The 22,927-nt window shown below is 37.1% G+C and overlaps 1 protein-coding gene across 5 annotated transcripts in view; it reads right to left on the bottom strand.

Annotated features, from left to right (window-relative positions):
• The window catches only part of VPS13B (vacuolar protein sorting 13 homolog B), a 427,554-nt gene that overhangs the window by 349,216 nt on the left and 55,411 nt on the right, over nt 1–22,927 (bottom strand). For all 5 annotated transcript variants that reach the window (XM_033079391.2, XM_033079426.2, XM_033079417.2 and 2 more), the window contains exons 12-16: nt 22,066–22,153; nt 17,484–17,675; nt 15,712–15,881; nt 12,662–12,856; nt 11,008–11,132 (exon numbers count right to left, since the gene is read on the bottom strand). In XM_033079391.2, the coding sequence (XP_032935282.1) occupies nt 11,008–11,132; nt 12,662–12,856; nt 15,712–15,881; nt 17,484–17,675; nt 22,066–22,153 (770 nt within the window). The remainder of the gene's footprint in view (nt 1–11,007; nt 11,133–12,661; nt 12,857–15,711; nt 15,882–17,483; nt 17,676–22,065; nt 22,154–22,927) is intronic.

The raw sequence follows: 22,927 nt of genomic DNA, 5'->3' as shown, positions 1-22,927 counted from the left end.
AGAGAATCAAACATGTGAAAAGCAGAGAACTTTTCATCTACATTTTAATTGTGCCTTGTATCTTTTCCTGAGAAAGAGATCCTACACGAAAAAGCAGCAATGTCAAACTAAATTATGCCAGCCATCGTTATCATTTATCTTGTAGGTAAATGTTAGTTATTGGTGGGGGACAAAAAAGAATCAGCTGAAACTTGCTGATGCTGTAACTTAACAGATGCAGATGACCAAAATCACCAGAGGTGGCCAGATAAAAGTTGCCAGTGGCCATAAATCTCCAAACCACAAGTATCTGTGTTTATTTAAAAAAAGCAAGCACTATTTTTTTCTATAGCTTTTATAAATCCAGTACCATTGCTTTGGATACTACAGTATATCCAATCTCAGGAGCCACCGGGGTGGTTCAGGGTTTGAGGAACTGGCTTCCCACAGTGCAGCCTGCTTTACTGTCTAGGGAAGTAACCCCATTCTCTCCCTTTCCTTCTCCTCTTTCCCCCTTCACAAAATCCCAGAAGCAGCAGAAACAGCCATTAAATCAATCCCCTAAATCTGCCACACAGAACCATTTGGTTGCCATTAGCAGGTAAAACAGGGAGCCAGAAGGGCTCAAACATGCTGGTGCTCAGTGAAGAAAACTGCACTGACAAACCCAGTTCAAAGGTCTTCTTGGGAAATAACACAGTTTCAAATTCCTTGCTAAAGATTTAAGAGCTGAACGCAATGCCAACTTGAAGTAAACACTAACAACTGATCTCAGTAAAAAAATTTGTCCAAAAACGTGAGGGGGTTATGATTTGGGAGCTTCTGTGAATTTCTTCCACTAAAAAACTTCTGCATGCTGTTTATTTTCTTTCATAAATAGATAAAATATTTTGGTGGGAACAAAGGACATTTACACTGAGAGAAAAAAGGTTGCTTGAAATTCTGGCCAATTTTTCATAGCTAGTCAGAGCAGTAAGAACATGTATGTCTGCATTAGCAGACAAATTAGTATTTGAACAAAATTATTTCTGTAAATAGAGATGTCACAAACAAAATACACAAGACCGAAAAAAAAACCAAAACTATACTTCTGTGTCTGAATTCTGTCAAATCCAGAAAGGTAAATCACAATGGTTTGGGTTGGGAGAGCTATCCTTTAAATCCAATCTTCTGCTAAATAAATGGACTTAACTCTGTGCCTTACAGTACCTCAAAAGCCAATTCCACTATCCTTTAAGAAAGAAGTTACAGCATTAAAAAGAAGTTGCTGGAAACAGGGAAGCATGTTTTGCCTTTCTGATTACCAGAAACGCCTTTAATATAGCAAAGGATGGATCAAGGGTGTATTCAACAGCAAGGACATGAATGGACAAGGTGTGCTAATGGTTCACATGCACACACTGCATAACTACAGAAAGAGTACAAAGACTTTAAAATTAATATTTTGTGGCCTCATTAAGTATCAACCTCAAAAGACTTTTAAAGGCTATCAAAAGTTATTTAAAGCAGAACATTAAATCTCAGTAAATGCATAATACTTTATACTTCAAAGACTACAATTATTGTTAAATCTAAATTTGCCATACTTAAGCATTGACTCTGGCATTACTTTACACTCTAAAATAATGCAAGCTTTGAAGCAGATTCTATGGATATAGTTTTCCTGTGTTCAGTTTTGATCTCTTCACAGTGTCTCAAAACATCTAATCAATTAATTTAAAACTCCACAAGCCTTAGTGACTCTTCAAGGCCATCAAAATTATCACATACACATATAAAGAAGACATTTTCAGATCTTTTCAAGATCTTTTCTTGTATTATATATATATACATAGCCAAATCCTACATGTATGCAAAATCAATTATTTACAAGTACTTTCAGAGCAACACACTAAGTCAGTGACATTATAAAAGTCCAATTTCCATTTGCTCATTTAAATTATGAAAGTCAGGTTCTTAATTCTCTCATTCTCCCTGGATAGCTCCTCATTATCAAATAAATATTCTAATCCTGTTTACCAAATACTTCCTTGCACTTAATTGTTCATTTTGAAATAAGCCATTAAACTCAAAGAAAAAACTAGTTACACATCAGCAAAGAAAAGAATCATATTGGCTTTTGTTTAAAAAAACCCATAAACATTATAATGAGAAAAAAAGAATCTGAGCAATTAAAATTCAATGTAATCCACAATTTTTGTACTGGTGTCTGAACTAACATAATCCTTTCCATTTCTTGCACTCTTGTCAGAAGTATCTACAACAGATATAATGATTTTCAAATCTGATGAAGAGGTTTTATTCTCATAGTTTATTTAAGAGCTTCATATCCCACCTGAGCATGTCTCTACTTTTTCTCTTTTTTGTTGTATGTTTAAATGACCTTCTAACATTCCTGTCCAAAACACAGCATGCTAAAAAATCTAGTTCAGAAACTGGGAGCTGGTGTCCTTTAAAAGATTAAAACACAATGAAAAACATAATGTATGCACACCTGATAGGTTACTTTAACTTCCTTTAAAAGACATTGCTAAAGAAATAGCAATAAAAAATACAGACCTATAAACAACTAGGATAGAAGTGATTGAGGGAAAATGCTGAGAATGTACATTGTTTGTATGTAAGGAAACAAACACTCAGAACCAAAGAGACCCTGATCTATGAGGACTATTCCTATGAAAAAGCACCTCTGGGTCACAGAGGGAACAAGCATGAGAATACACAAACAAATAATACTGGACACAGGTCAGAATGTTTCTTCCACCTAGAGAAGAACAGAGATGCAGTAAATATCCTAAGATGCTATGGACAGCTGAACATCCACACAAGCCTTTATATTTGGGTTAATGGAATCAAGGTAAATACAGTTTCTTTTTTAACAAGATGCTTGCAGTCACCCTTTATCATGGTTATCATCTTCAACTGAGAGTCACATTAATGTGTTTGTAAAAGTAGGTGCATAATTTAATTCTGGTTTCTAGTACCTCACTTCAGGTGGAAGTGATGCCTACCACTTGAGAGTGAAGCTCTGTAGAGTCAAAAAAAGATATGCTACAGTTTGGCCAGCAACATGAAAATGCTCCATGAGTATAATGATGACAAACATAAAAAGATCAACAAAATCAGCAATTCTACACAGCTTAATCAATAAGCATATAGCTTATTCAACAAGCAAACACACAGTTTTGGTGAAGGCGGATTATTTGGGACATAAGGTGAATAATCCAATATAGTTCCCTGTAGAATTATTAAAAGCCCTGATGAATGAAAGGCCTTTTTTTTTTCAAGGTAATGTATTAAATGACTACAAATTTTTAAAACGGTGCTTTGAATCCTATCAACTCCCCTGGCATTACCTTAAAAAGAAGATGCAAAGAAAAAGCTGAAAGGTAAGAGAGCAACTGCAACACTAAAGTACAGTTTTCCAGAATTCTGTGTAAGAACCAACAACATTTGATTGGGGCTGGCTGGCAGAATGACACCACAAGCGGTTTCAGGGTGCAAGTTTCAAGCATCCCTGTTTCTGTTTGCCAGCTTGGAGGCTGAATGCTGGCTCCAGGAATGGTCTGTGCTGTGCATACTGTTGACCTGTTCACTTGCCCTCCACCAGTCTCAGACCAGGGCAGCTGGCACTTTCTCAAACAATGCTGAAGGGACCAAGCATGTCAGAAGCTGTCTCAGACTGAAGTCTCAATATATGTCCTTCTTAGATCTAATTTTATTTTTTTTCCTGCCTTTTGGGAGTGGAAAGGAAAGTTACAGGTAGATACATGTATATGAACTCAGACACGAGAAAACACCAAGCCTCAGGATCACAGATGGGTTTCTAGTGATGTGTTATTTAGCAGCAGAGATGCCAGCACAGACTGTACTTCTCTTCATAATTCACAGATTCACTTAGAGGCAGAAAAAAAGGGCACCAAACTGCAGATAAAATTCTGAAGAAACAAAGGACAAACTTTGTGCAAAGAATTGCCACCAGTGCATCTTTCTAGCCAGATTCTACATGGGTAAAGCCTCATAGCAGAGAATTTCACTGAAAATCCTAACAAGTCCTTTTACACAGTGTTACCACTAGGAGAAAGAGAATTTCTAAATATATCCAGTGCAAAAGAAATATATATCAGGGACTCCATTTTTCTTTAGGATCTGTGCTATATAACAGCATTTCAGCTTTAAGACTGAGTTTTTAATACCCTTCACCAGTCTCTAATCAAAATGCAGCTTCAACCCTGAAGATCCTTCACATTTTCAAATACCATTTGCTTGTTTCTACTACAAATGCCAGCAAATCCTAATGGCAACTCCTACAAAAAACAAGATTAACTATTCACCATGTGCAAACACTTTCCCTGGGCAGATATTACTTAATAAGCTCAATTTACTTTTACTGAAGAGACTTGACAATTAATTAGTCTAAATAACTCCACTGGAAAGACTCCCAATGACTACCCTTTAGCATCAACCCTGTTGAATTTCCTCCTCATGGACAATACTGAAAAATACAACTGCTTCCAATTTACATTGATTATAAGTGCACTTTCAACAGACTTGCTGAATGTTGCCTGCCACATCTGCTGAGAAAGAGTAACATTTGATCTGGACTTGTTTTTTTAAAAAAATTAAACTTGAGATTTGCAACTGAAGTTAATTTGTAGTTACACTAATCAAGCTGCAAGTCATGTACTCAGAATGCAAAACCCCTCCTGTTCTAAGTGCTTTTCTTGGTAACTAATAACAGCTCCTTCCAGAACAGTACAGTTGAAAAGTGCCCCAAAATGTTCTTGTTGATACTTAAAATGTTTCATATCACTGCAGGTTACAAATGTTCCACAAAAGTTCTTTAAGTATCTTCATTCTCATGAAAATGCATCTTCATGCATCTTCACACAAGCATGACCCCCTTGAACTTTTATAAAGTAAGATGTTAAGTCAATGCAAAGTACTTCTGTTAAAGATGTTATATCACCCTACATTACTGTTCACAATATGCTATACTATATTGACATAGCTACTCCTCAAACACTAAAATGCACAGTAAATCAAACTTCTGAGTGTGTCAGCCACTGCTCACCTAATGTCCTACCAAAACCAGCTACCAATAAATTAATTTTTTTATGTTATTTAATATTATGTTCTTTAATGCATTTTCTAGGCAATAGCAGAGAAGTGGATGATGTTGAAGCAAGCGAGCACACTCCTTACTGTGCTGTTCTGACTGTTCACATGTGAGGCAGTACTACACAACCACCTCTGCACAATCCAAGAGAATTAATGTTGTGTTCTGCTTCTGCACAGCCCCCATCAGTGGCATATCTCAATAGTTCAAAGAGGTTTTAGCATGTGCCAGATCTAACTGGAACAATGCTGAGGTGGCTGAATCTCCCCTATCCCATACACTGAATGCATCTGTTCAGGCATTCAACTCCAGATCTTTCCTGTTTTGAAGAACACCCCAAATTTTCATCTGGCAGTTAAATTCAATTACTGACATAACTAATAGTCACAACTGAATGCTACAAAATGAGTTTCATGTGTTTTCAACCTGTTTCTGTTTCTGACCCAAGAAATGAGCATGCCCCTCAACCACCTATGTGAAATGCAATCCACACCCAATCTAAATTGACACTGATCTGCTGTGACTAGCCAATAAAACAGGCTGCCAAAATTAATACCTACATGTCAATTTGTGGGAAAACTTCCTAGATCTATGATCTAATGCTCACAGTGTGGACAGTTGGCTCTGTGTTACCTGCCAGGAGGATCTGCTTGACTCTTACTAGCACAATTGCACTGAATGCCATGACAGCTGAATCTCATGACTCTCAAAATCACAAATCTATTATGATTTCTAGTCCTAAGCAGATTACTCTACTGGACATACCCTGCAAAGATGTTTTAGTCAAAAAAGTAGCAAAAGCAGATAGTTCACCTCATCCCCCATTATACACTTTCAATCCTCTCTTTGGTGAGCAGCAAATTCTAAAATCTCGTACCGTTGGTAAAGGCCATGTCAGCAGAACTTAATTTTATTGCTAAATAATTTCTTACTCTGTAAGAAGTCAGATCTTCATCTACCACTCTGCCTGCAGATCAATATTAATTGCTCTCACCTGTGTCAATTCATGGGGATACCATTAAATGTACGCCATATTTACAAGATGACTCCAGAAGCAGACATGAGCAGGTGCATATCTTGGCTAGAACCTCTAATGACCCTACTCAATTGTGTAACAAGCTTATTAATTAATTCTATAAATAAGAATATAATGCTATGCTATACCAAGTACATAGCTTCGATTAAGAGAGGGATATTCACCTTGTAAGAGGACATATGATGGAAGAAAATGGAAGTAAAGCTATATAAAAATACAAATACCTTTACAGTAACAAAAGTTTGACCAAAAACCTATACAGTAGTAACGAGGGAGTAAGAGTTCTCGGCTTCTGTAATGTTAATATTAAAGCTAGAAAATAAAAGTGTATGAAAAAAATAAAGAAATAAAAATAAAGAAAATAAATTGTGTGTACAAAGCAGCCATTTCACAACACACCATGACAAAATCAAAATAAAAGTGAGGAAGTCAGGTAAGAAAACATAATGCTGATGTTCAGGCTGGTGGCAAAGTGTATTTTTCAAAATCTTTGCATAATAGCTAGCCAAAAGGCAGTTATTACCTTATGTGCCAATCTACTCTAAATGAAGCAGATTCTAAGGACCCAGTAAATGTTTACCTTTATAGTTAAATCTGTGTTGAAATATTAAGCACAGCTATGTCATATAAACGTTCTTTAGAGTTCATAAAAAGAGTCTACAGAAAATGCACATATTCATGCCATGTGAAGAGCACTACATCTAAATTTCCTAAGTGATCTTTGAGAACTGTAAGTGCACATATTAATAAAATAACTATGTCAGGTCTGTAATCCACAGCTTTCACAAGTGAAACAAGTGACAGATCTCTGGATAGTTGAGGCGCCCAGCATATGATGCATGTGACTGCCTTTAACAGGAAAGCAAATTTTAAACTTTTGTCAGTTTTTGTCAATAATGATTAGCACTTCAATAGAAACACTGAAGAAATGAAACTACAGTGCTAACACGAATCAAATCTCCTGTTACCAAAAATCCTTCTTCATCAGAAAGACAGATCTTGACTGATATTAGCACACTGCATATATTTAAGCTGAAATTTATTTCTTAAGACAGTCTGCAGAGAACAGCTCAAAAGAAAGAATCTTTGCAGAAATTGTATCTATTAATCATCTCAAAGACTGTTCTTTGTTTACTAATAATTATTGAGATCTAATTGCAAGTTTCTATTCTAAGATTTTTGTTCTGACAGAGAAAAAACTCAAGAACAATCAATTAAATGCTCTGTAGTCTAATAATTCAAGTGCAGACCATGAAGTCCTAATAATAATTTACTCAGCAGGTCCCCAACGTCTTTATAAAAGTTTAATTTACACACTCAAACTTAATATGATTATCATCTGTACTGGTGCTTCCTTGAAAGCAGCAAACCAGCAGCTATTGCTCTGGTATCCAAATAATGGAGAGGGGATTCACTATCAAGCAAACAGATCTCTTGAAAGTAGACTACAGGACCAAGAAGCTGAACAGAAAGCAATCAGGGATAATGACATAACCTTCATTTATAACCTTATTCTACCAGAGCTCAGAGTCTAAAAAACTGTCACAGATAGAGACTGTAAGTGAAAAATTTCAAAACACAAGTTAGGAACACTTTTTTAGAGAAGACAGGTTAAGAAAAGCAATAAAATAATAGTAATATCTAGCTCAAAATACAGAGAGGACACTTCACTATCAGATACCAGAATAATAAAAGGCAGGCAATTACAAATCCATATTCTGTACTTCAGAAGTACAATGAAGTGATATTTTAGAAGTGGTAGAAGGCTATAACACTGAAGTGTCTCATACCAGATTACTTCATCTGTTACTACTGACACTGAAGCCAAAAGAATAAAAGAAAATCAGCTAATTCCTCTCAAGATTTCTGTTTGGTAATAAACATTCTTGTCATTCACTCTAGGCTTTTAACTATATTCTGCTAATTCTCAGTTGTTTTTAGACATCCTCCTGAAAGCTGCTTTACAATCTGGTATGCAACACTACATAAAGCAGTTGTAAAATATTGACATTAACATTGTATTTTGCATCTTGTTATGCTTGACAAAAACAAAAGACCAGATGGTTTGTACTTTCCAATAAAAACAGATTAGCTATGCAATTTAAAAGATGTGCAAGACTTAACTAGTGAGTTTGAGAGCATTTCTTTTATACAAAGAGGGTGTAGTAACAAATTAAAAGAGACATCAAGCTAACAGGTAAACAACACTTTATGATCATTTATGATTATTTACTGGAATTTACTGGGGTGACATTGCTGAAATTTTATCTGTTAAAACATTATGCCGATGTTTATCAACTAGTTTTAAAAAATTAATATTACTACAGTATTTTATACACTGTATATAACAGCAAATTTGAGATCATTGTACTGAAACTAGAAAAGAAACCTATTCTACTGATTTATGTCAGAAATAAAGTTGAGATTTTCACTGCTAACTCAAAACATACTACCTAAGGGATTCCGTAACAGTTCATAAAATGTCTTTGTTTTTAAAAGGTATGGTCTGTGGTATGTATTTTCTACGAAGAAATAGAAGAACACATGTAGTATCAGATGTGTGTACTTTAAGAAACTCTGGAATGTGAAATCCACAAATCCAAATAAAGCAGGTGGTATAATTTGGGAGGGAGGACTGAATTTAAGTTTAATGACATTACCAGGTTATCCTACCAGACTAATTCTCACTCACTGCATGACTTCAATGAAGCTCTCAGTCCTCATGCTGATTTCGATTTAGTTGAAGTGCTATTTGATGCATTTCATCTGGAGTTTTATTCACTTCAAACTACACTTCATTTAACCAGGCTGCTGCTGTACTCATTTGTTTTTCTACTTTATTACTCACAAATTGGTGTTGCTTAGTTTAGATAAATTGTTGGACGAAGTTCATTTTATAATTTTTTTTTATTTCATTAATAAATAAATAAGCCATAGAAAGAGATCATATCAGGATAAAAGAAAGAAAACAATCAAAACACACTAGAGTACTACAGTAAGTGTTGGTCTAACAATATTTTCTAATAAATGCCTGTAGACAGTTTGCTATTTTAAGGCAGGACCATTCCCCTGCCTTCACTCCCCAAAACTACAGCTCTTTCCAGCTGGGCATGCATGGTAATACAACGCATTTTTAAAAGAGAGAGACAAAGAATGTGAGAGAGGCAGATTACATGAGAGAATCCCAGAATGCACAAGAGAGAGAATGTAAGGACAAGATCAGGAACACGAGAACAAGTGAGGGCAAGTGTGAAACAGTGCACAAGGAAAAGCACAAGAAACCAAGTGTGAGCACAGCAAGCACAAGCACATGCAGAAGAGCACAAGCACACTCAGGAGAAAGCAGCAGCTCTTGAATACCATGAACTTGTCCGATGACAGATTTATTTAAACATTTCATCCCTAATATAATTTTTTTGATTTTGCACAACTACACATGCAGTTTACAGTATAGTAAAGAAATTTAAGTTTGCCATTCAACACTGATTTATTCATGCAGTTTGCTAACCAGGATTACTAACCAGAGCTTAGTGTTAAATGTCAGATAACATAAGGAAAGGCTGTCAGTTGTAAAGTCCTGAAGTACTCTGATTAGTGCTGATTTTAGGGCATCCTGGAAACATTTTTTTTTTTAGCAAAATATGGTACAACACAATAGAAACTAAGTCATTAATACTTTTTATAAACTATTGATAGAAAATATGACAAAGTCAGGCTGCTACCACCTGGTGGTGTGCTGATAATGCATTTACACTTAACATGGTATCATAGCTAGTGAAAGAAAAATTAGTATATTCTTTACATGACACTAACAACCATCATAGAAGTAGACTTTTTTTGTATAATCCATTAAGATTTCACAAACAAATATGTCTTCCAAACAAGCTATTCAACACAATGTTTGAAGCCAAAGTATTTAACCATTAACACACTTTTATATTATCTTGTCACTTTATATGTATATTTGTTTTGCATGGATTTAGTCATAAAGTAGTATTAGAGACAGCTACCACTCAAAATGAGTGATAAAGAAAACTAGTATGTCATCCAAAATATTGTCAAGATGGACTTTCCTAAAAATAGTTTTTATAAATGCAACTTATCAATATAAACTATTATACTGACATTTATGACCACAAGATTTGAATTGTACAAATAAATTTAAATACTGAATTTCCGTTGCATTTAAGGCTAAAAAATTTATATAGCACATTTAATAATAAATTACAGAACCATTTTCAGAAGAAAAATATTTGTATTTAACATCTGAACTACTACAAACAGTTTAAATATCTCATCACAATGTTGAAACACTTCCAACTGTAATGAGAAACAAATAAAAGTGTAGTAGAAACACTGTAGGTCTGGGATCCTGCGGGTTTTACCCCCCACAGTTTGTTGCTATTTAGTTGAGTTTAAAAAAGACAAAGCTGACCTATTCAGTTAAAACATCAAGCCTGCCCTCAGTATGTATTGTATCAGCTCAGGAAAGAATGGCAGCTGGTTCCAGACACCTGCAAGGTCTAGAAGAAACCCATTTACCACAGGGCTTCTGTATCACAGAATATGCAGAGTTGGAAGGGACCCACAAGGATCATTGATCTTAAGTGACTGGCCTATACAGGGATTGAACCTGTGACCTTGGTGTCAATTAGCACCACGTTCCAGTTTTCTCAGCCAAACAAGGGCCTAAAATGTTTACTGACACCTATCCTTACAAAGAAACCTATAAATGATAACAGAATTAATAGCAGAATACGACAGAGACAGAGAACTTTAGGGATATATAGGAAGCTTGGCATTTTTAAATCACTTATGAAAAATGCAAAAGTAATTGTGCACGACTTAAACACTGTAGAGGTTTAATGCTCACCAATATTTGGGGAACTTGATCAGTTTGCCATAAACAGCAGTACTGAACGAGGGGATAACTGGAACAGGGATGCAGTATAATCCTTTACTGTCCAAAGAAGTCAGTGCTGCTTGAAAACCAAATATCTGGAACAAATTCAGTTGGTCAAATGGTATATCATCACATGATTAGATTACTACCAAGATATTTTACAACATATGTATTTATAAATATACTCAGTAAATATTATATAAATTGTGTATTGTTTATAGATAATTCCTTTTCCCAAAAATAAATATAGCTACAAAAATCTACCTCAAATAATGCCCTAGAAATACATGTAAAAATATTTTCTTCACTCAAAAACTGTTAACTACGGTCTGCTGAATTTAAAAGAATGCTGAATTACAATTTTTCAATTCTAATACTTTATTCTATATCCTTTAAACTTGCAGATTACATACTGCCTTTCATAAAATGTTAAATCACTTTGAGTAATTATAACAACACTGGTATATAAGAGTGGTATATATTTAAGAAAATTAGAAGCTTCCCTTCAAAGTTTTTCTTCTTAATAAGAACCCGGCTAAAGAAAGATTCATCACAAGAATTCTTTATGATTTTTTCACCTTCAATATGGCAAACAAACTGGTGTAGAGTTGTCTTTTAACATGCTGTACCACTATTCACAAGAACAAAACAATTCAGTCACTATGAAAGCTAGCAAATAAACCCTTTAAAACCCAAAGCTGTCCAATTGCTACTAAAAGGATTTCTTGTTTTAGAAAATTTCTTCTTTTTTCTTTTAGAAAAAAATCCTCTCCAACTGAAAAATGTACAGATGACTTGTAGTATTGCAATTCCAATCACTTTAAATGTGACAGAGAGTAAACAGTTCACCCAGAAAACTGAAAGCTTGCCATGCAATCTTAAACAGTTTCTTGTATGCAGATAATAAAGATTTAAATAATTAAATTCTTACTAAAATATCAGCATGGAAGTGAATAGATAACTGAGAAATTGACTAAAATTAACATTAGTAATAATAAATATTTATATTTTAGTAGCACCCAAAAGGTTTCAAATCTCCTAAGCACATCTTAAAAGGCTGCAAAGGCCTGCTTTAAAACTCCTCAGAGCAGATGGCAACTGAACCATCTCAAAACAGTTTTCCGTATCTTAAGCTTCCTCCATACTCACAATAAGAACTCCTCTCACATAATGCATGTTTAATTGAGAACATTCAGAGATCTTTCCTCATATGATGAAAAACAATTAAACTGTTCATTAACAGTTTTTGATTGCATATCTTCACTGTGATGGTTTTGCTTTATCAGGACAACTAGTAGTGATGGTTTTTCCTCCATTATCTCATTTAGGAGCGTTATCTCGGATGAGGAAAAATTATTCTGAAAGATAATTTTAACTTGATCTTGTCACAATGACCTTGGAGCTTTAGCCTGCAGTTTCCTCATATGAAGTGTTCAGTGCATATTACAAAACACTTGGCTCAAGCCAGAAGCAGCAATCCCAAACAGCAACGTTCTGTGAAGTGTGTTTGCTCTATGGCCTTTCAGATTAGCTGAAAACATTCTTACAGGCAATCTGCTAACACTTAGGATTAACTAAAGGTACATGAACTTTTTCTCAGCACACATCTCAAGCCCTCCTTTACCTTCAGATAGCAGTGTGAGTAACAATAATGAAGCAGGTTGTCAGATGGCTGGCTGAGGCTGCTGACCACGTGCACCAGGTGCTCAGCGTACATGGGCACTGAGTGCTCCAGGTTAACCTTATCCACCAAAATCCGGATGGAAGGTAAAGGTCGCAGGGGCTGGAAACTTGCAGCATTTAACACTCCACTTAAGTTCTAGGGCAGGGAGGAAAATCATTATGTAATAATTATACCACAGATGTATTATTTATCATATCTCTATGTTCTTACCTAAACACACAAAAAAATCTAAATAAATAAATTATTTTTAGATACTACGGCATTATACTATAACTCCTCAAATCTTTCCACAATATTTTCTTTGAAGTTTAAAGTAATCTGCATTTTATCTGGAATTGTCTTGGGTGCAGGTGTTCAGGAGCTGGCAGTGCAGGGGCAGCCCCTGTGATGGGGCACCAGGGGCTGTCCTGGGCCAGGTTCAGCCCACTCCAGTCAGTGCTGGGAACAGCCCCACCACAGGGCACAGTTGAGCTCCACAGCAAAGCTGGGGGCACCTCTGTGCAAAGAGATTTAAGAATGGGCAAAAACACCACACAAGCTGCAAAGACTTGGACAATAAGTGAGAAACAGCAACATGAAAAGCAAGGTCAGAGAAGGAGGAGAAGGCAGTGGTGCTCCAGGTACCAGGGCAGAGATCCTCTTGCAGTAAATGAAACAACACAAAAACAGACATCAACACTGCAGCCCATGGAGGTCCCCATGCTGGGGCAGGTGGATATGCCCTGAAGGGCACTGCAGCCTTGAGGACAGCCCATGCTCGAGCAGATTTTCCTTCAAGGACGGCAGCCTGACAGAAGGACTTGCACTGAGCCAGACCAGTGAGAATGAGGGAGTGGCAGAAATCAGCTGTTACAAACTGATCTTCCATTCTTCATCCCCCTCTGTTAAGAGGTGGGAAGTAGAAGAGTCAGGGAATGAAGGAGTGAAATTGAGTCTGATGGAAAAAGGGGGATAGAGAATATATGTTGTTTGGATTCTTAGCAATAAGTGAAATTAATTGTCCCAAGTCAGGTTTGTTTTGCTCATACTGGTAATTGGTAAGTGATCTCCCTTCTACCCTGACCCATCCCATTCTCTCCCCCACTGCTCTTTTGAGGAGGGGGAGTGAGAACAGCTGGGTAAGCATCTGGCAGCTGGCTGAGGTCAACCCAGCAACAAGAATATGAAAAGTCAAAATATTTCATCCATAAAACCTTTATTTACATTTTTATCACTTCAAAGCACTATCACCATAATAATCTCATGCTGACCTAGCCTTTAAACTGCCATCTTTTATGTTTTCACAGTCATGCCAGTTATCTCAGCAAAAGAAGATGCCATTTTATAGAAAATAAATACCACAACTTTATACATCCAAGCCTATTTTTCATACTATCCATTTAATTGGAGTACTGCACCCAACACAGGCTGGACATGGGCATACTAGAAAAAGTTTGTTGAAAACAAAGTGGTTATGGGGTTAGAGCACATGAGCTCTGTTTCAGGAGAAACAGAGACAACTGAAGTCTTTCAGCCTGGAAAAGGCCAGAAGAATCCTACTGCTGTCTACTGCAACCTACTGGGACAGTACAGAGAAGAGGTGCCAATTCAGCACTTGACAGAACAAGCCCTGAAACAATCTGCTCTTGCTTTGACCAGGATGTTGAACTCCTGGAGAATACCTCCAAACATCTCTTCCAATCTAAATTACACTACAAATCTAAAAATTTTATTAAATATGTATCAAAATAGGACAATAAGTTGACACACATATGATTTGCAATCTAAAATTGAAAATCATTATTTTAAATACACTTGGTTTCATTTAAGAAATGTAAATTGGGACTCCAAGTAATTACTACATCAACCAAAAAATTCACTGAAATTCAACTTCTTTACCTCAAAGCTACAACAACCTGTTCTCCCATTATAAAAATACTATCTGCCCATGCCCACAAGGTGAAAAGCACCGCAACCCATTTAACTACTCAGTGCAGTGCATTAAAACGAGCTAAAAAGGAAAAACCTCTCTGAGCAACCTGTTCCAGTGCTTCACCACCCCCCTGAATAAATAATTTATTCTTAACTTCTAAACTAAATCTGATCTCTTTTGTTTAAAACCATTGTCGCTTGTCCTGTCATCATCTACCTGTACAAAACCCTCTCCTTCCTTTTTTGAAGTCCCCTTCAGGTACTGAAAGGCACAATGAAGTCTCTTCAAAGCATTTTCTTCCTCAGGATCAGTAACCACAGCTCTCTCAGCCTATCAGATGAAACACTGGACAAAAATTCCTAGAAATTTAACTCAAGAATTGATGAGGTCTCCTCTTCTTCTCACTCCTTCCCTTATCCAATAAACACCTTTCAGTCTCTGGCACAAGAGATAAACCTACTGCAAGTCTTCACTACAAGCCACAGATTTATCCCTACAGTACCTCAACTTTGTGCATTGAAGGAGACCTGTAAGAATAAAACCAGTATAGGATTCCTCAGCTGGCATTAGACTACACATATCCAAAAGATAAAACAAATGAATGTTATCAGGAAATTTCTGCCTCTCTGAGCTAGTCATTCAGCAGTTAACTGTCCAAGTCCTGCTGACATTCTGTCTGGAACTAGCACACACAGAACTGGCTATTAAAATCTATGTCATCTCTATTGAGCCTGTTTTATTAAAAGATTTCATACTTTGTATCAAACTTACGAAGATCTGCAGAACAGGTATTCTTCTGAACAAAAGATCAGAGCTACTGCTTTTTCACTCACTTGATGCTTTAAAATATTTTCTATTCAAAAGTATTTTTCCCATCCATACAAGACACCTTCAGTTTCCAAGTCTAACTAGTCAGATGTGGCTCATTGTAGGTACTTGAAGTTAAGGCTCACAGGCACCAAACTAATCCAGAACTCAGTGATACATCCAGCACACAGACTAACAGGCCAGTAAGAAAATTTATATCAAATAGCACATGCTGTTATAAAGAACTGAATCATTATCTGTGCATACATACCTTCTCACCCATGATTATGGGCAGCAATTGGTCTAGTAAATTGAATTCTGCCACAGGGATTATAATTGTACACTTAAGAACAGTGAACGTTGTAAGTCTAGTGGGAATGTATTCCTCCAGTGATGCTACTTCTTCTGAGCTTGGCATAGTTCTACTTCCATCCATAGTATCTACAATAAATGAAGATTACATGTGTTTCACTAAAATATATAAAATGTGCCCTACAGCTGATGGTTCAGAAACGCCTATTGACTAGCAAAAAATCCAAAGCTCCCCTCCTGCTCCTTGACAGTTAATATATGTTCCACACTGCTTTCATCTAAGGCTAAATGCGATACAAACTGGATTTTCCTTACAGTAATTTCACGACTATAAGGTGCACCCTTTTGAGTAAAATTTTCCCCCGAAACTGGAAGTGCACCTTATAGTCTGGTGCGCCTTATCTGATGTACAAAGTTGCGAAATTTGCCAAACCAGAAGTGTGAGCCACAACGGGGGGACGGTGCTGCAGGAGCGCCGAGTCGCGACAGGGCGGGGGGAGCGGGCGGCCACGGCCAGCAGGAGCCGCGCAGGGAGGGAGGGAGCTGCCACCAGCTCCGGCACAGGCAGAACAAGAAGCCAGGCGGCACCGTCCCGGGCAGGGGGGAACGAGAAGCCAGGCGGTGCCGGCCCAGGCGCGGGGGAAACAAGAAGTCAGGCGGCCCCAGCCCGGGAGGAATGAGAAGTGCAAGCCCACAACAGCCCCGAGCCGAGCAGAGCCTGCCCGGCGGCGCCATCGGGGCAGCAGCGGTGTGGCGCAAGCCCGCCGGCATCAAGGCAGCGGCAGCGCAGCCTGGGCAGCTGGGGGAAAGCGCAGCGGTGCAACCAAGGCGGCTGGGGGAATGCGCGGTGGCATCGGGGCAGCGACGCCGCGGGGGAAAAGCCCGGTGGGGGCGCGGGCCTCCCAGAGCAGAACACAGCTCCAGGAGCGCGGGGCTCCCGGAGCTGCATGGGGCTGCCGGAACACTGGGGCGGCGCGGGGAGGGAGGGAGCGGGCTGCCGCAGAAGCCGCGAGCCACGGCAGCCCCGAGCCCCGCCTCGCCAGCCGGCGCTGGGGGCGGCCAGGAGTGCCAGGCCCCGCGCACGGGGAGGGCGCTTGGGGCTGCATTTAAAGGCTTCACCAATCTGTGAAAAATGTTTGCAAATTGAGCACCTGCCAGTAAACTCCACAATCGCGGGATTCCGTTACCTATTCGTTACTTTGTTGCACACGGTACGGATCTTTGCAGCAAAAAAAAAAAAGTGCGCCTTATAGTCCGGTGTGCCTTATATAATGTACAAAGTTGCAAAATCTGCCGACTCCCGGAGGTGCGCCTTATAGTCCGGTGCACCTTATGGTCGTGAAATTACTGTACTTGAAATCTGTATTGCTCTCAGAAACTCATCTTAACAGTCTACCATAACTTGTTTCCATGCATTTGCATCCTGTATGAATATTATTTTGAACTAATAAATACCAATAGGAATACTTTCTTCTCTAAGACTCCAAAATTAAGCTAGAGTAAAAATGAAGTAAGTTTTTCTTACTCAACATGAGGCTTATGATTAAAACAAATGGTTTTCACAGTGTCTGAAATTATCTCAGACGTAAATCCAACACTGATGGGGATGTTGTGATTAATTTACCTTTATTTTACATTTTGCTCTTCAGACTCACAAAAACTATTGGAAAGTTGCACCAAATGTAGTCTGGTTTAATTCTGTGCATTTGTGTATGTGCAATAGGAGCAAACCTGGCTTAGTTCTGCTGTATGGTTCATATTCATGTTCCAAGGCACAAACTATCATTTTCATGATCCGGTGTACTGCACTGCTATCCAATCGAAGATTGAGTGGGCCGACAATGAGGCTTTTTGTAGACATCTCCTGAACATTCCCAAAATCTTCACTCTTTACTGAAGAAAGGTCTTGTTGATTCCCAGAAACTACAACAGGTTTTACAAAAAGTTACACAAAACAATTGGATATAATAACATATTTTATCCGCTACTTCAAATCCTGTGATCAAAGACTTAATAAAAATACAGAACAATATAACGACAGAAATATAACACACAGATATACAAGGACTGGTTTAACTTGTTTTAACAAAATTATCTACTACCAAACAGCATGACAATTTCTCTAAACATACTTCACAGAAATTCTCCAGTTAAATCATGCAGATTTTAGAAGCTCAGGTTTTCCTGTTACATATGACTTGTAAAAATATAGCCCTATCCCTCTAACATATTTAGCTTGCAGAATTTCACTCTGATTTTTTCTCCTAAGAGCATCGCTTTGACGGTGTCTTCATTGCTTTGACACAAGTATTAAACATTAAATATCTTGCTGGCCATTACAGAAATGAAGAGTCTGACAAAATAAGCATCAAGATTAAAGGGATTCTGAGACTATAGAATGGCAATGGAGCCGGTGAAGGGCCTGGAACACAACTCTCAGGAACAACTGAGAGTGTTCGGGTTGTTTAGCGTGGAGGAAAGGAGTCGAGGGAAGACCTTATTGCTTACTAGATCTACCTGGAAGGAGGATGAGACAAGGGCAGGAGGTCAGTCTATTCTCCCAAGTAAGAAGCTACAGGATGAGAGGCCTCAAGTTGTACCAGGGGTAATTTAGATTGGATATTGGGAAAAATATATTCACTGCAATTGGCTACAGGCACTGGTACATTTCAAGGCAAGTACTGTAACCACAATCCAATGTATGAATCTGACACTTGGGGACACAGTTTAGTGGAGAACATGGCAGTGCTGGGTTAATGGTTGGACTTAATGACTTAAAGAGTTCTTTTCCAGCCTTAACAATTCTATGATTTCTGGTTGCCCAAGAGAAACCCAGTCATTCACCCTTCTGTCTCTCTCCTTTACTGAACTATTTTAACTGCACTCATTCAAAACAGTCTTTATATTGAGGGAAGTTGAGCTTGCTGGAAAAGGAAGTGAGGATAGGGTTTTTCCCCATTATATTCAAATCATACTCCATAAAACACTGTTGCTTCTAAGCACTGGTGTGGAGAAAGGTCTTCAAACTAAGACTATGCTTAATTTGATGCACAGTTGGCCTAATGTTCTGCAGGCCTTTACAGGCTTATACACTCAGCAGAAGAACTAACTTTATCCTTAAAAGCCTAACAGAAGTTGATGATGAGAGCATTTATAGCCTCTGCTTCCCTTGGTTTGTTGTTTTTCTGGGAAGAAAAAGGACAATAAAAGGAAGATAAAAGGACAGAAGGATACTACCTAATAAAACCCACTCAAATCTTCAGCTGGAACTGAGTTATAATCTTTTGAACAAATCCTGAAAGGGATTTTTTTAAAACCCAGCATACTGACTTCTGCATTTATAAGCAGTTAACATACATACTTTTATCCTTTCAATTCTACACAGTATTCAGTTCAGATGAACACTACCAAAAAGTGTAAAAAACCATAACATCACATAAAAAAATAATAAGGCAAAAAATAATAAGGCCAGAAGTAGTAATAGCCTGCCTTTTCAAAGAGGAAAAATCAGACTTGCTTGTACATACTGTATGTATATGAATAATATATCTAAGTGACAGAATTTATACAAACCACTTTTTGGAACAGTTCCAGTTAATTCTACCTAAGTGCAAAGAGAATAGGGTAGAAAACCTATTGGTTCTACAGAAGTAGGTGATCACAGGTGACTTGAAACTTCAAGGATGCATAAAGAAAACCAATTTTCAACTACTGAGTTTTCAAGCTCTCTACAAATTGTATGTCTAATCACAAGCTCTCTGTAAATTGTATGCCTAATTCTAACCAACCAAAAATATCAAAATGAGAGCTGCATAATAAACTTGCCAGCAAAGCAGAGAGGTACACATTTCAAACAAAAGATAACTTCAACAGCACAGCCTGCTAGGACTGTAGGTCATGCAAATCAGTGATCAGGGAACTGACAGGCTACATAATGTTTCAGAGAAATTGTTCTGCACCAAAATACGAAGCAAAAAGCCAGAAAAATAGAGGAAGGGGAAGACAGACAAAATGTCTAAATAAGACTACTGTGCATGGCTATCTTGCTTTCATTCAAAATCCTGAAATTGATTAATGCACTTCTGTAAGTGACAGATGAAACTCCTGAGGGTTAATGTTATCCAGGAGGCACTTGTGGTTTAATCAGTAATCCTATGCTTCAGGAGAGGTTAAAGGTGCAAAGAATGTGTCAAACCAAAATTGCCTTGACAGATAAAAATCTTACAATCACAGTAACTGCCTCCTATAACTTAAGTTGGGTTCGTTTTTTTATGGTATGTGGTGTGCAGTAATTGTAACTAAAAACAGCTATACCAAAATAAGAAATGGTAACAACACATTAAACATGCAGAAGACTCATATTGTTTTCAAAACCTTAAGATATTTATACCTTCATCTTAAATAACTATTTTACACCTATTTGTTTACATTCTATTTAACAACTATGCATTTAACCCACAACATGGAAAAATTAGCTAGAAAATAACTACAGAAAGCATCATATTTGCTTTTCTGAGGAACAAAACTATTTGAAAATTTAAGATTTTAAGTTCCTAGCTCTAGAGAAACAACAAGCATTCAAACAATTTTAAAATTAATTATTCCATTCTTTTACGTAGCCAGGTTACTGAAATTAAAGGAGTAATACTGAAATAAAAGAACAAAGTAAGACTTGATAGGAAGCCAAGCTACATTTTGTGAGGTGTTTTCCTAGTGACTGATTGAGAAAATAGAAGCCAGGGCTTTGGGAAAGCATTCTGGAAGAAAAAAAAAAAAGGACAAGCTAAGAAGGGAAAAATGTAGTCAGAAAATACAACAGTCTGTCACTGAGGAAAAGAAAAAGATGTTTCTGAGTTCAGTAATTTCTGAAAAGTGTTAAAATGTTAGTTAAAAGTCAGGAAGAGCTATGATCATAATGTTCCTTATGCATTCAGAGAAACAAGACAAAATACTCCACAAATTTTTTTTTCTTCATAATGCACGTGGTCTGTGCATATTTAAATTTCTATACTAAGATTCAAAAAACAGATAAGGCTTACCCGAGGTTTTCAGCTTCTCTACATAGGAGTTCAATGTGCAATTAAACATTTATGTTATTATTAAAACCAGAAGAAGTCTGCAGTAGAAGTCTGACTTAATTGTACATTTTCAGAGCTTCACACTACACTCATGGCACAGAGGAAAGCCTCAAGTCAGGAAAGAACTGTTAAATTTATTGGTTTATGCCTCTACTGCTGAGGGCAATAGCATTATTTACTAATTTTTGTAAATGTTTCATGATCCATCTCTAAGGAAACTGGAAGTTTCTTTCCTACTCCTTTTAGACTTAAAGTCCACCACAGCCAGAAAGCAAAGCCAATATTAGGAGTTGTGATTTCTCTTACACAGAAATAGAAACATACACAAAAAATCCCAGATGCGTTGGACTATGTAGCAAGAACAGACAAATATTCAGTCACAAAATAGCAAAAAGTTCCCAACAGATATCCAGAGAAATAGTATTCACAATAATAAATACAGAGATGGGGAAGAAAGTAATATTAATTTGGCAATAAAACTGCAAAACAGCAGCTGTAGAAGACAGTGTTCTGAGGAGTGAGGGGGAAATTACATCACAAATAGTGATAAGAGTATCTGTGAAAAAATATAAACATATTACTTGCTGATAGATTAACTCCTTTGTCCCAGCTTTTGTGACACTCACAAAAGTAGATCTACTTACTTCATTAAATCTACTTCCCAGTCTTAGAAAAGAATTTACAGCAATCACAAAAACTATTTAGAATTAGCCAGTATCTATGTGCACACGGTTTAGGCTAATATTTGCTCATGAAATTGTTTAGATACATATATTTAAAGATAATGCTTCACACTATTTTGCATCCTTGCATTTTTCTTCATAGAAGAAAAACAGTCCTTTTCATCTTCTGTGCCAAGTACATGATCAACGGGGTTTCTCAAAATATTTTTAATATGCAAAGTCAATAATAATAACTTAAAGAAAAAAGACATTGTACTTTATGAACTTCACCACTGCTACAAGACAATTACTTTCAGTTTAGCAATTGGAAATAAAAAATACCATCATGATTACTTATGCAGGAAAAGAAAAACAAAAAAGGAAGAATACTAACAATAAACAGCTAACCAGAACAACTAACCTCTTAAAGACATCAATGAACATGAAAGCATTTTAATGACAAACCTGATGGTAAATCTAAGGTAAGTTAGAGGACAGTTAGTCAAGGACCATCTGGGCATGACAGTCTTTGTTTCTATTATTTATCAGGGTAAACAAAGGGAAAAAAGGTACCTTTGCCATTGGTGCTTTCCATTGTGTACAAGTAATCCATGTAGAAAGCCCCAAACCTCTGCATTCCAGCTATCTCTGTGTATGTCTCCTACCAACAAAGCAAAGCAAACAAAGAAAATGTTGCATAAGGAAAGAATCTTGAGATTACCAACTGATAGACTGGTATTAGAGAGATATATTCATGTTTGGATTTGTGTATCAACATAGGGAAAGGTTTATCAAAGCAAAGGACAGAGGTTATCACAAAGAATTCACCTTTCTGATAGGTAATGTAACTTCCATTTGAGGCCACACAAATGCACATCCATAATTCCCATGGACATGCTGACCAATTCATCAATAACATCTAGTCAATTAGTACCTTTAATGAAGTAGATATTCTTCATTTGACCTCTTGCATGCAACACATCAACATAATTAAATACGTTGAAAACTTCAGCTCATTCAATTTGGCTTTGCTATTCAAGGAATATTGTGGTTTTATCTTTCAACAGTAGGAAACTTATCAGGACTTTATGCCAGCATTGGGATTTATACATAATATAATACATCACACAGCAAATTTGCTTCCCCTCTTGCCAAAAAAAATGGGCAAATTGTAAAAGCATCAAAGACAGACCAAGGATAAAGCTTAAAAGACACCATGGGAAAAGTTTGAATATAAGTACTTGTGATTTTACTGATTTCATTTTTTCATGTGATTCTTCAGGGTTACACTTCATCAGTAAAAAGGTGAGAATAGTAAAATTTAAATTAAAAGGAAATTGGATACATTCCAAAATTACAAATAGCTTACCTGTACAATAAACAGCACAGACCTCCACTTATGAACACACCTGGAAAGGACCACCTTGGTCATTGC

Source organism: Catharus ustulatus, chromosome 1 (assembly GCF_009819885.2).
Source record: "Catharus ustulatus isolate bCatUst1 chromosome 1, bCatUst1.pri.v2, whole genome shotgun sequence".
Classification (NCBI taxonomy): domain Eukaryota; kingdom Metazoa; phylum Chordata; class Aves; order Passeriformes; family Turdidae; genus Catharus; species Catharus ustulatus.
This window is presented reverse-complemented; position numbering and strand designations above follow the sequence as displayed.